This window comes from Myotis nattereri, assembly GCF_964212035.1.
Source record: "Myotis nattereri genome assembly, chromosome: 13".
Lineage (NCBI taxonomy): Eukaryota > Metazoa > Chordata > Mammalia > Chiroptera > Vespertilionidae > Myotis > Myotis nattereri.
The window spans coordinates 33,561,788-33,575,291 of NC_138088.1; the positions used below are offsets into that span (position 1 = coordinate 33,561,788).

General features: G+C 39.9%; 1 protein-coding gene across 1 annotated transcript in view; it reads right to left on the minus strand.

Moving 5' to 3' along the window:
- The window catches only part of ASAH2 (N-acylsphingosine amidohydrolase 2), a 58,753-nt gene that overhangs the window by 32,652 nt on the left and 12,597 nt on the right, over positions 1-13,504 (minus strand). The window contains exons 5-7 of the mRNA XM_081104811.1: positions 10,174-10,350; positions 8,818-8,945; positions 7,653-7,730 (exon numbers count right to left, since the gene is read on the minus strand). Coding sequence (XP_080960937.1) covers positions 7,653-7,730; positions 8,818-8,945; positions 10,174-10,350 — 383 coding nt within the window. The remainder of the gene's footprint in view (positions 1-7,652; positions 7,731-8,817; positions 8,946-10,173; positions 10,351-13,504) is intronic.

A 13,504-nucleotide genomic window follows, 5' to 3' on the forward strand; every position in this document is an offset into this window, starting at 1 on the left:
TAGGTAGTTTCAAAAGAAATCAGACTACAGACATAAAAGGAGGACTATGTCCCTGTTCATAAACATTTTAAAATAATGATTATGTCATAGCTGGGATGTACAAGAGGAAGCAGGGCTCGACTTGAGTCAGCCTGACCCAAGCAAAGTACTGAGGAAAGACAAGAGAGTTGATATTTTACCCTATTTAGTAGCAAAGTTAGTTAAAATTTCTGAGTCTCTTTTCCCAAGACTGAAAAATAATAGATTTCAACTATGCTATGTGAAACAATAAACACCAAATTATTATAGGATATTATCATTATTTTCTCATCTGATGTTATGGAGGCATTTGAAGCAAAAGATTTCTAGGGCCTCTTTCAATGTGGACATTGTGTGCTTCCTAATTTGAAACAGAAAAAAAAAAGCCAAATGCAAAAATTGAGCTTCTTAAATATTCTAAAATAGTAACAAACCATCCTAGGTTCCATTCTCCCAGGCCTGGGCCATCATGTCCCACATGCAGAAAGGTGACTGACAGAGCAGTTAAGTGGAAGCTGAAATCCGGCCGCTGCTCTGCTCACCTACCTAGGCACCTCGGTCAGCCCAGGGAAGGGAACACCTGTGTGTGATTTGCATCAAGGTCCTATGTGCTAGCTGTCACCCTCTACTACCTAAATGTGCACCAATGGGGAAAGAGAGTATTGTACATCCATCCATTTAAAGGAAGTGTTTATGAACATGGGAGTTCCATGTAATAACAAGGGAGCTTATTGGGTAAATACAATAGAGGAAGATGTACTCAGTTGAATAGTACTCCCCCCCCCCCAAAAAAAAAATGTCTACTGGAATCTCAATATGTGACTTTATTTGGAAATAGAGTTTTTACAAATGTAATCAAGGTAAAGAGCAAGTGATACTACTGGCTTAGGTTGGTTCTAAATCCAATGTCTGGTGACCTGGTAGCAAAGAGAGACACAAAGAGAGTTAGAGAAGTAGCTGATGGGAAGATGGAGGCAGAGGTTGGAGTGGTTTGGCTACAAGCCAAGAATTGCTGGAAGCTGCCAGAAACTAGGAGAGAGGCCTGGGACAGGCTTTCGCTCAGAGCCTCCAGAAGAACCAACCCTGCCAACATCTTGATTTTGAACTTCTGGCCTCCTGACCTGTGAGAATGTTAATTTCTATTGTTTTGAACCAGCCAGCCAGTCTATAGTAATTTCCTTTGGCAGCCCTAAGAAACTAATACAGAGGCCATATGTTTTAGTGGCTAAGAGTATAGCTCCACAGTCAGACACAGGTCACTTAATCTAATACTTAATTGAAGTTACTTAATACAGAACCTCAGTATTTCTATCTGTATCATAAAGATGATAGTAGCTACCTCACAGCATTTGACAATTAAAGGAACAAATACATCTAAAGACTGATCAAATCCTATATAATAAAGAGGTAATATGCAAGTTGACCCCATGCCCTCACAAGATGGCTGCCTAGGACCAGGCCGGCAGGGAGGTTAGTGAGGGACAACCAAACGACTGAACAAGCAGGCTGCATGGGGCGACCAGGCTGGCAGGGGGGGAAGTTGAGAGTGACCAGGAAGGCGGGGGGGGGGGGGGGCCAGTTAGGGGTGACCAGGTAGGCAGGCATGTGAGAAATTAGGAGCCAGCAGTACAGGATTGTGAGAGGGATGTCCGACTGCCGGTTTAGGCCCGATAAAGATCGAGCCTAAACCAGCAGTCAGACATCCCTCAAGGGGTCCTGGATTGGAGAGGGTGCAGGCTTGGCTGAGGGCCCCCCCCCATGCATGAATTTCATGCACTGGGCCTCTAGTATATCTATAAGAATGGAATAAGTCATCACAATGATGATGATGATGATGATATTGATACTTCTGCAGCTGCTGCTGCTGATGATTACCGATATAAAGGGAAAAGAGCTATGAAGCTCTGAATACATGTGTGTATATATATTTCCTAAGATTAACATAATGGTGTGAGTATGTGTGTGTATTCAAAACATGTATATTCAACTTAAATGATCTAGGCATGAAATAATTAAATGAGAAAACGCTGCCCTCTTGTGGCAGAGACTTGAGGGCTTACAAAATACCCGTGTGCCAAGTCCTAGCCACCAGATGGGGAGGGAGAATTGAGGGGCTGGGTGAAAATGGTAAAGGGATTGAGAAGTACAGATTGGTAGTTACAGAATAGTCACAGAGATGTACATTCCAGCATAGGAAGTATAGTCAATAATATTCTAATAACAGGTGGGTATTTGGAACATTGGGGAGACCACTCTGAAAAGCACATGATTTTTTAACCACTATGCTATACAGCTGAAGCTATTACAGAATAGTACTAAATATAAACTGTAATTGAAAAGTAAAGTAAAATAAATAAATAAATAATTTTAAAATACCCACCTGCTTCTCTATTTCCCAGGGGTCCCCTCAGCCTGGCCTGCACCCTTTAGCAGTCCAGGAAGCCTTCAGGAGATGTCCAACGGGCTTAGCACCACTGCACTTGCCAGCCATCAGCCGGCTTGTGGGAGTGCACTGACCACCAGGGGGCATCTTCTACATTGAGCATCTGCCCCCTGGTGGTCAGTGCATGTCATAGCGACCAATTATTCTGCTGTTCAGTTGATTTGCATATTACCCTTTTATTATATAGGATATGAGATGACAGTCGTTGTGACCATCTTTGGAAACCACAATCTGCCATTTAAAACTTTTTTTTGAAAAGCCCTATCAATCCTAAAAAGGTAGGAGGTTAAGGGGAAAAGCATTGAAAAAGTGAGGCAAATGGCACAAAGTGAAAGATACAGAAAGTAATCCAGATATATAATAATCATAATTCCTGAGATCAAACTCACTCATTAAAAGACAAAGAGAGAGTAAAAAAAAAAAAGTATATGATATTTATAAGACACCTCTAAAATGTAAGAAGAAAATAACCGCAAAATATACATGGAAAATTCTAACCTGCAGAGAGAAATGAGTTAGCTATATTAACTTAAGAGTACACAGACTTTGAGACCAAAAAACTCATTTATATACATAGAGTCACTACAAAAAAAAAAAACCCACTTGATAGTCTCAGTACACGGAGATAATATCATTAATATTTTTCACAGTATTTTAAAGTTTCTAGTGCCCAGAATGAGAGATATCAAGTAAGCATCCACATGTACACATTGACCTTTCAGTCGTGCTGACTCCTTATAATATGTTCCATGTAGGGACAGGGCAGAAGAAAATGTACCTGAATATTAACTATGGTTGACTTGATGAAGGATAACTGAGTTAATTTTTCTTTCACTTTCCTATATTTTTCAAGTTTTCACTGCTGAGTACATATTATTTTTATACCGGTGGAAAAACTTGGAAAAAAATAACAACTTTCTAAATCTCTTTGGATTAAGAATTTTCCAGAAATCCAACAATCAAGTAAGTCCAGCGTCTTTTACTAGTTATGACAACTGGTTTTTATGGCTCTGGTTTCTTAACTTGGGACTAATTAACAAGCATGATTTACCTGTTATCAGTCAGCTCTTGTTATCAATGAGCCCTTACTAAGCACCTTACTTTGTAGGTTGATAGCTCAGACATCGAATGAAATCTCACAGCCAGGGCCTATGTACGCTCTCCTGGAGAGAACAAGACAGACGGACTGATAAAAAAGGTGGAGCAGGAAGACAGCAGCAAATTTCACAACAGCAGAGAAGGGGCAGAACAGGAAAGAGAAATTCAGTGAATGGTGTGACTAGAGACCAGCGATTCACAAACTAGTTAATGGTAATGGGGAGGTTTAAAGACAAGATGAGATGGTGAAAAGAGAAGAGGTCAAGAATGGTTAGTGAAAGGCAGTCACTGAGGTTTCTCCATTTGCTCTCTGAGCAGGATTTAGTAGGCTGAGGAAAATAAGGGTAGAATAGAGAGCCATAGGGAATAGATAGTGGGACATTATAATTTGAGAAGTCATAGTTTTGGACGGTAGATAAGATTTAGACACACACACACACACACACACACACACACACACACAAACACACACACCATGACTGAGGTCTGTAAGTCACTCTCATTCAAACACACACACACACACACACACACACACACACACTATGACTGAGGTCTGTAAGCCACTCTCATTCAAACAAATTAGTGTAATTTCATAAATTGGATTTTTCTAAGGGGGCACAAAAATTATTCAAGTAGGTTACATAAATCACTGTCCCTGTTGTTTTTTAAAATGTGCCTTTAAAGGGCCCCTTTAAATGACCCTTTCTGCAAGAATGAGAGTTTCAGTGTATAAAGCAGAAGGCAATGGAGCAATTACTCAAACACCTACTCAGACCTTCCTTACAGTTCCGACAAAGAGAAGCCATGTCATGCCAAAAGCTCTCAAAGTGAATTTTATAAATGCCACACAGCTCACCTTTTAACTCAGAATTCAAAACATTCCAAACATGTTCTCCACAGCTGGAGAACAATCATTGACTGTTTTTGCATAAGGCAGTATCAGGCAAAAATATTTCCTTTAGATCAATTGGAGCAAATAGTGGTCTAGTATTTGTAGAGGACTTCACAGTATAGAATAGTTTCATGCACATAATCCTATTTCTTTCTTCAAGCCATCATCACTCTTCCTAACCCTTCAAGACCTCTCAACTCCCAACCCCAGCTTAAAACGCTTTAATGATTTTCCATTCCCCTCGATTATAAAGACCAAAATCTTTATCCTGGTATCTAATCTCTACCTCTAACTTTATCTCACAATATCCTTTGCACTTTTGCCACGCAGACCTTTTATCAGTTCCTCAAGTGGGCCTCAAAAAGGACTTTTGCACATGCTTGTCCATCTGTGTTAAAAGTCCTTTTCCACTCCCCATTTTGCTGGTTAATTCCTCCCCTTCCTTCAGTTTTCAGCTCTATCGTCACTTCCTCAGGGCCGCCTTTCCCAGTCTCCCTAACCATGTCAAATCTCTTTAAGGTAGCTCTACAAGCCTTCCTTTCTTAGCACTTAACCCAATTATCATTATATATGTATTTGTATGACTATTTGAATACCTTTTGTCTCTACCAGTGGACTGTAAGTCCTGTAAAGGTAGCAACTATATCAATTTTTTCTCATCAGTGTATCTATAATAGAAGCTCAGCTAATGACACATATATTCCACAATATTGAATGAATACATGAATAGTCTCTATGTAGAAGGAAGATGCTAAATCTACATTTGATAAGTGTAGAAACTGAGACTCACAAAGTTTAGGGGATTTGCTCAAAGGGCACAGAATACAGGTATTTGATTCCAAGGTGATTCTGAGGTATCTGATTTCTGATTTCAAGACCAGGAAATGCATTATTCCAAGGACTGGGAAGTGTTGCATGGCACACAGCAGGTGCCTAGGGCAAACTTATTGAACAAAGAAATAGAAACAAAAATGAAAGTAGCAAGGAATAAATGATGAACTTCAACATTGTTTGCAGTATGAAGAAGAGTCTCGGCTGTGGCACTGGGCAGGCCATGTCACCTTTTTAGGACTTAGCTGAATTTTGAACTAGATTACCTCTGTTTTCTGAAAACCTGAGGTTCTATGCTTCCAAATTTCTCATACTTTGGATTCTAACATCAGGCACCTACATGTGCTGGCTGAGTTCCTTGGCACCCAAATTTGACTCTCTTTTGGATCATTTTCAATGTGTTCAAAGAGCAATTTTCACTATTCAACAAGAGGCAACTGGAGGAGCGATTACATCAAGGACAACAGAAAAGGTTATAAAAACAATGGAAGGTTATTTCTGCTTCAGGTCACAATCACCCAACTAGCCTACAAGACCCTTGAAGATGGGGACTATGACTTATTCATCATCACATATGCCAAGTATACCTGACATTTAGAAAGTCTATTGAGTTAAATGCTAGGTAGCAACTAATCAGTAGATAAATTTATTATAAGAGATGAGTCCTATTACGTCAACCCATATAATAAAGTTTATCTTATCAGGGAGTTTTTAGTGTCCTCACTTTAAACCCAAAGAAATAACTCCAATGCTAAGAATTCTAAGCACTCTGATATGCCAATAATGGAGTTTTTAGAAGAGGTAGAATATTATTCTATTTCTTACCTCTTAGCTAAAATTATTGAACTTTTGTCTGTGTCAGGCACAAAATTAGAGCTTTGCGTGCATTATCTCATTTAATCGTCACACAACCTGTGAGTTATTATTATTCCCATGTTCAAATAGAATAGTTGAGGTGTAAGTAATGGAGTTACTTTCCCCAGGCCACAGGGTTAATAAGTGGCAGGGTGGGGATTTGAACCCAAGTCTTAAAGCCTATACCTAAAACCTGAACTCTTTACCATGCTATTCTCTACCACCTATGACTGTGGGTCATAGCCTTTAATGTTTATCTTCACCCCTTCTTACTTTTAATTTACTGTTCATTTGACTCACATAGAACCTTTCACTTAAATATTTCATAATTCTACCTGGCAGAACCTCACCACCTTTACTAACACTTATTATCAACATCTTTAAGGACTTCCTTTACTCCTCAATTTTACACATAAAAAACCGAGACACAGAGCAGTCACATCACTTGGCCTAAATAACAGAGCTAAGAGGGATGAGAGCCCAGAGCGAACCCGAGTGCAAGCATACACTTTCTTTTAGGGCATTTCCGCGTCATTTGGAAGTCTACACGTCAAGGTGTCTGCACTGTTACCCAGCCTGAGTCAGTCCAATGGCTGTGAGCAAAATCACCTATGAATGTAAGTACCTTATTTTTCAAGAAAAAATCCCCATATTTCCTTGTTTATAAAAAAGGTGCTGAAATCAATCCATGCCAAGCTGTACTTTCACATCATCTGCTTCCTTTAGGTCAGTGGTTCTCAACCTTGGCTGCACATTAGAATCACCTGGGAATCTTTTTAAAATCCTGATTCCTGGGCCTCATCCTCTGGAAATTCTGTTTCTTTGTTACTAATGTTGTGGCCCCACCCCATAACAAAGAAACAGAATTTCCGGAGGATGAGGCCCCGAAATCAGGATTTTAAAAAGATTCCCAGGTGATTCTGATGTGCAGCCAAGGTTGAGAACCACTGCTTTAGGTGGTCTCAGTTCTGCTTTCATCACTAATTAGCATTGTCCTACACTAGACTTCCCTTGATCCTTTCAGGAAAACAGGTAAATAACCTCAAATCCATATTCATTTTCCTAGTTGGTCAGGTTGTTTTTTTCATTTACGAAGAGATAATTGTCTACCATCATAGAAGTTTCACATATAAGATCTTTTATTTTTTTATTTAAATATATTTTTTATTGTTGACAGTATTACAGGTGTCCCCATATAAGATCTTGACATAGTCATAAGCACTCACATTTGCTGAGTCTTTATGTCAAATGCCAGATGCTGTGCTGAACTTCTTCGCCCAGATCCGCCATTTATATCATCTTTTATTAGCCCTTGTGGCAGGTGAGAGGTTGAGAACCTTGCCACAGGGCCCACGGCTGCAACTCAGGTGTGTCTGATTCCTGAGTCTGAATTCTTAACCATTCAGCTTACTCTTGGCCCCTGCTTCCACTATTCCAGTCTCTTCCCCACCCCAACCTTGTAATTAAGGAAAGTTACTCACACAGAAAAAAAAAGAAAGAAAGTAAACAGAGTACCTGATGAGGCCCAAGTCGTCTCCATTCAAATCTACCATTTTCAAGACGAGCATTTCCTTGTCTGTATCCGAAGAGTACCTAGTCACCAAGACAAAGAAATGTAGTCAGTTTCATGTTAGAACCTGGGCACCATGTCTGACAAACAGCAGAAGCTGGCACAGAGACAAAAACCAACATGCCCCTTAGGAAGCAAGGCTCCCGGACAGGCGGCAGTCCGAGGCCTGCACCCAGGACCTCAGTCCCCAGCTGAAGAAATGGCCTGCAACTGTGACCGGAGCTAGGGGCCATAGGTTGGCTCGCTGGAGGTGAAATATACATGTTTATGTAATATACGCACTATTATAGAACATGTATTTCTTTCAAAAAGGATTTCTCTTTGAAATTTCCACTCAGATTCCATTAGCAGGAAATACGCAAAATCAAAAGCGTTCAGGACCTGTGACTTAAAATGTTTTTAGGTCCTTTCGCTCTCTGTCTATTGCAGACAAATGTAAGATGTCAAGTGGTCAAATTGACTGAGATGTTATTTTACATTGCCATAGTAGCCAAGTACCCTCTTTGTTGCAAACCTGACTCATCACTTAAAAAAAACTAATCATCTCCCTTAATTGTTCCATTCAATTATTCTCATTTTATTTCTTGTTCTTTCAGTATTTTTACTCAGTTATCTCCTTTCTCTTGCCACAGTCTCTTGGACTAAGATGATTTCTTCTGAATAACATAATAAAAAGAGCTACTCATTAATTGAACAAATACTTGTTATGCACATTTTTATCTCCATTTAACAAACGAAGAAACTGTGAGCCAATAAATAAAGATAAGTAAATCACCTATCATCATCACCATATATCCTAAAGGTCACCCAGCTAGGAGTGAGAAAGCTAAGATGAAACCACAGTTATGTCAGATCCCACAGGCCGGAGTCCTCCAAATATTCACACTGAGTCTCACAGCCCTCAAAGCAGGAAGACAGGTTGCTGTATGTTTTCTATGTTTACTTTTTATTTCTGCTTGTCTTAGATTATCAACATGTTTTTAAATTATTTTAGCTCTGATACTTTCTTAGGATCCCATCATATTCGTCAAGTAAACAACCCTGTTTTAGATTCTGTCTCTCTCTCCTAAAGGAAACACATGATTTCCCTGTGATAATTACCCTCCTCACCTTAATCTCTCTGCCAGTGGATTTTGAAGGTAAGAATAGGGGCTTCGGTTGATCTGTGTGCCATCCACATTTCCTTTATTCATAAAGATCTTTCCTGGCTTCATATTTTTGTGTGCTATCTCAATGCTCTGTGGGTTTTGAAAAAAAGAGAGTTGTCAAGTTAGAAATCCTATTGGGGATAATGATTTCGTCAATATAAACAGAAGAGGCCTGTGGATTGTTTCCTTGGTCTCCAACCTGTTCCCACTACAGATGAAAGCTGGAGAACCACATGGCTGGTGTCCTTTGGAAGGAAACAGACTGGCCTTCAGGGTTGAGAGAGAAAGAGTGCTCCATGTGGAGAAGCACAGTGCCCATCAGCACCGGCTGGTGAGTCAGCACGTCTGCCAGTTCAGATGGCCCAAATGGGAGACTCGACTCCTACAACATGTAGGTATTTCCACCCTCCCCACCCTCCCTAGCCCACCACCTTCTCAGACAGTTTTTCAAACTTTGAGAAGCACAGTAAGCAATACAGCTTCCATCATAACTTAATACATATCAGCATATATATTCTAAAATAAAGTTCACAATGTGTATGATGCACTATGGTGTTTTCCAATTTTTTATTTGTTTTATTTTTTATGTTTATTGCAACCCATGAAATTGATTTCATAAAACCATTTATAGGTTGCTAGCCACCGTTTGAAAAACAGCGTTGCAAAGAAATGTCTGCTTTTGCCAACTGGGTCCCTGGATTTGCGGGTATGAAGGGGTGACTTTACAAGATAAAATAGAGAGAGACTAAGCCTGAAAGGCAAAGGAATGAAGAAGAAAACATTATCAAGGATCCTGTGCAATAAAATAATAAACTGGAAGACAGGAGAGAGAGGAGTACCAAAATGTACCCAAACCATGAGTGGGAGAAAAGTTGGGGGTATGGTAGGAGCACCATGTCCGTCTAAAGCTGGTGTAGAGGACTTGAGAAATTTACCAATTAGGTCTCCTTTTGGGCTCTTCGAGAAATACAAGGAAATGTTTGGAAACACAAGGAAAGATTGGAATTATTTGTAATGTTGGTTCCTTGATGGGTTGGTGTCTTTTTGTGTGACTTAGTGCAAGAACAGACCATGTGGGGCCCTATTATTTGTAAGGGTCACATACAAATTGTTTTCTGTGGTGACTGTGTGAAGTTACTGCCACAGAGTCCTCCTCTCCCAATAAGTGCCTCAGGCTACCAGCCCACAGCTCAGGACCAGGGTTACCAGGGGGTCATGAAGGGGGAAGAGGGGACTGTGCTCAGACGAAGACTCTATAGGGACCGTCTCCATAGCACACTCCTAAGACACTGAGCAGTGGGAAAGAACAGCTGCCTACCTTCATGATGCCAGTGACCATGTAATTAAAAGTTCGATTGCTGAATCCTTCGCTGGCAATCACAAACACGGTGTACTGGAAATATCCTGCTGGAGCCGAGTGCGTGTGAGTGCCACTCAGGATCACATTGTCTCTTCTGTACAGGGAGCCATATTTACTCTTGAGTCTGTTCAAGACCTTCAAGAAAGGAAGAAAGAAAACAGAACTAAGAGGTGAGATATCATAGGAGCTTAGCATAAGGAAGGCACTGATTAGCCCAATCACTGATCCAAACCAATGACTTCGCTGTCTGCCCAATGGCCCTTCACTCTCTATATCATCATGCTATATCTACAGTGCATACATAGTTTATATAGGTATATATAGCTTCAGTACATCATCATAGTAATAACAACAGTTCTAGCAATAGCTAACATTTCATATATTCTTGCTATGTGCAAGCACACACAATGCTAGGTATTACATACATTATGTCATTTAAAAATCACAATAACTTCAAGAGGTTTGTATTTTTAACTCTGTCTTTTAGCTGGCAACGTTGAAGTGTGCAGAAATTAAATAATTTGATCTAATAAATAGCAGAGCCTGAATCCAGGTCCAAATCTCACTACAGAGTCAGTATTCTTCCCCATTCATTTTTTCACACATAGCATTAATATCCAGGCACCGTTCCAAGCACTAGGAAAAACTCTGAAGAAGTTTTTATTCTAATGAGAGAGAAAGATAATAAACAAAAAAGAAATATGTAATAGTCTATTATACAGTGATAAATGTTATGAAGCTAAATAGGAAAAAGAAGGTGATGGGTGTTCATGAGGAATGACCTTTCCAAAAAGGTTTCCCTTCATCAGAGCCTTAAATGAAGAGAGCAATACCTGGGCGAAAAGCACTGTGGGAGCAGTGAACAGAGACAGTGCAAAGTCCTCTTTACTCTACTGCCTCACTTCCCAACATGAAGAACTCAATATTCCCTGGCACCTACCATTACACTTATTGATCAGGGGGAAGCCAACACTATGACCAACGACACCCCAGCAATCCTGTGGAGGGGTGCTTGTGGAAAGGAACCATCTGGCCAGCACTCACTTGCTAGGCACGTGGGTAAGCAACCTTAGAGATCCTTCAGCCACGGTGAAGCCTTCAAACAGCTGCCATGAGTTCAACCTCATGACACGGAAGTGATACTACATGACTTCTGTGGTAACGTAAATCAGAAGCACCCATCCCCGCCTCTTTGGTTTCCTGAACAGTGATTTCAAGCTACCAAAAGTTTAATAAACAGTTCACAGAGTTCCTGAATATTTAACAATCGGCTTTCACTGACTGGCACCTAAGGGAATAGTAGCAGCAATGCATGTGCCATATATTTAATACACAGACATCCATTCAATATCTTCTATTTTAGATGAAGAGCTACACCACCCTCATTCTAGTCATGTGATCACTAAATCAGGAAGAAGATCTTAAAACCATCTTGTCTCATTAATCTCTCCATGCCCCAAGCCCCATTGCTAGGTTACCAAATCCACAGAAACAATCTGGGACACCAGTAAAGCTTGCCAAGGAAATGCGATATAACCAGACTAACATCCCTCTGACCAAATAAGCCCCATTCGCCAAAAGTCCTGAACAGTGATATATGATTATTCCTGCTTTAAACTGACTTCTCCATATAACCCTTTGTAAGGGAATATGTGACTAATAACAAAGAGACTCAGTAAATGTTCATTTAGTTCATTAATTAATGAACATCCAAATGCATGATTAGGGTCTTTGTATGATACATACACATAAAAAAAGGAAGAAAATTAATGATGTTGCTGAGTACCTATTTCTGGTTATGCTTTAATCCAAGGAACCTAGAGTTAGGTATTATTGTGGCTTCTTTATGAAAGATGCTTTGACTTTTTTGTGTCAAAAATCATTAAAAGCAGCAAAAGTGTCAAACCCAAAGCAACCTTCCCCAGTGTAAGATTCTAACAGCTAATACCAGGGACAATTACAAAAGCTTGTTTGCAAGGATGGCAAATACTGCTCATCTCATGCACTCAGTCCTATTTACTTGTGTGTTCTGTCAGAAGCAGTGTGTGTTGAGAAGGATTCTGAATCCAAATCTGGGCTGAACAGAAAAGAGCACCTTTTTTGATTAGCAGTGATGTCTATCTGGAGTATGGCATTCACAGTGGTATCCTGATAATTGTCTCTTTGAAAGAAAGAAAAGAGCCCTCCTTTGCATTGTTTGCCAGTTTGTGTGGTATAAAAACTCCCACCATAATCAATTTCAAGCTACCAAAAGTTTAATAAACAGTTCACAGAGTTCCTGAATATTTAACAATCGGCTTTCACTGACTGGCACCTAAGGGAATAGTAGCAGCAATGCATGTGCCATATATTTAATACACAGACATCCATTCAATATCTTCTATTTTAGATGAAGAGCTACACCACCCTCATTCTAGTCATGTGATCACTAAATCAGGAAGAAGATCTTAAAACCATCTTGTCTCATTAATCTCTCCATGCCCCAAGCCCCATTGCTAGGTTACCAAATCCACAGAAACAATCTGGGACACCAGTAAAGCTTGCCAAGGAAATGCGATATAACCAGACTAACATCCCTCTGACCAAATAAGCCCCATTCGCCACCCAATAAATTTCCATGTTCCTTCTGTTTGATCCAAATTTCAACCCCAAATCTTCATCACTCTTAATACTCTTCCATGCAGCAACGACTGCACTCCTGAAGAAGAAATATGTGTAAGGAGAAGAGGGGACAATCAATGAAGGGGCATCATGAAAGTTTAACTAAAGTCAAAGGCTAATGTTCTTACAGCTTTGTAGCCAATATAGGAAGGTAGTGAAAAAAAGAACTGCCAGTCAACATTAAAGCTCCCCTGACCTTTACCCCATTTTTATTCCAAAAAAAAACAAAACAAAACAAAACTATAATGTTAGGATTTTAGAAATAAGTCTATTTCTTCAGGTTTATTCAAGAATCAATGAAACAGCTCACAGAAATCTTATCCTAAACTACAATCTCTGATACAATCAGACACATGGGACTTGCAAGGAAAAGAAAAGAAAAATAAATTAAGAACTCAGTCATCTAATGGCAAAGCCTGCAGACAGCCATTATAAGTAGTATGTTGTCTACTTCATGAAAGGAGGGGTATTTTAACATAGAACGAAGAAGCTATATTCGTGTCTACAGCTCCCTTCTTTTTCTGCAGTTTCCATTCCATTTTCTATCACTGACACTCTTGGGAACATGCCATAGGCAGAATTGGAAAGTCGTTGTTTTCCTGCCCTGCCTCACACTCAGAAACCATCC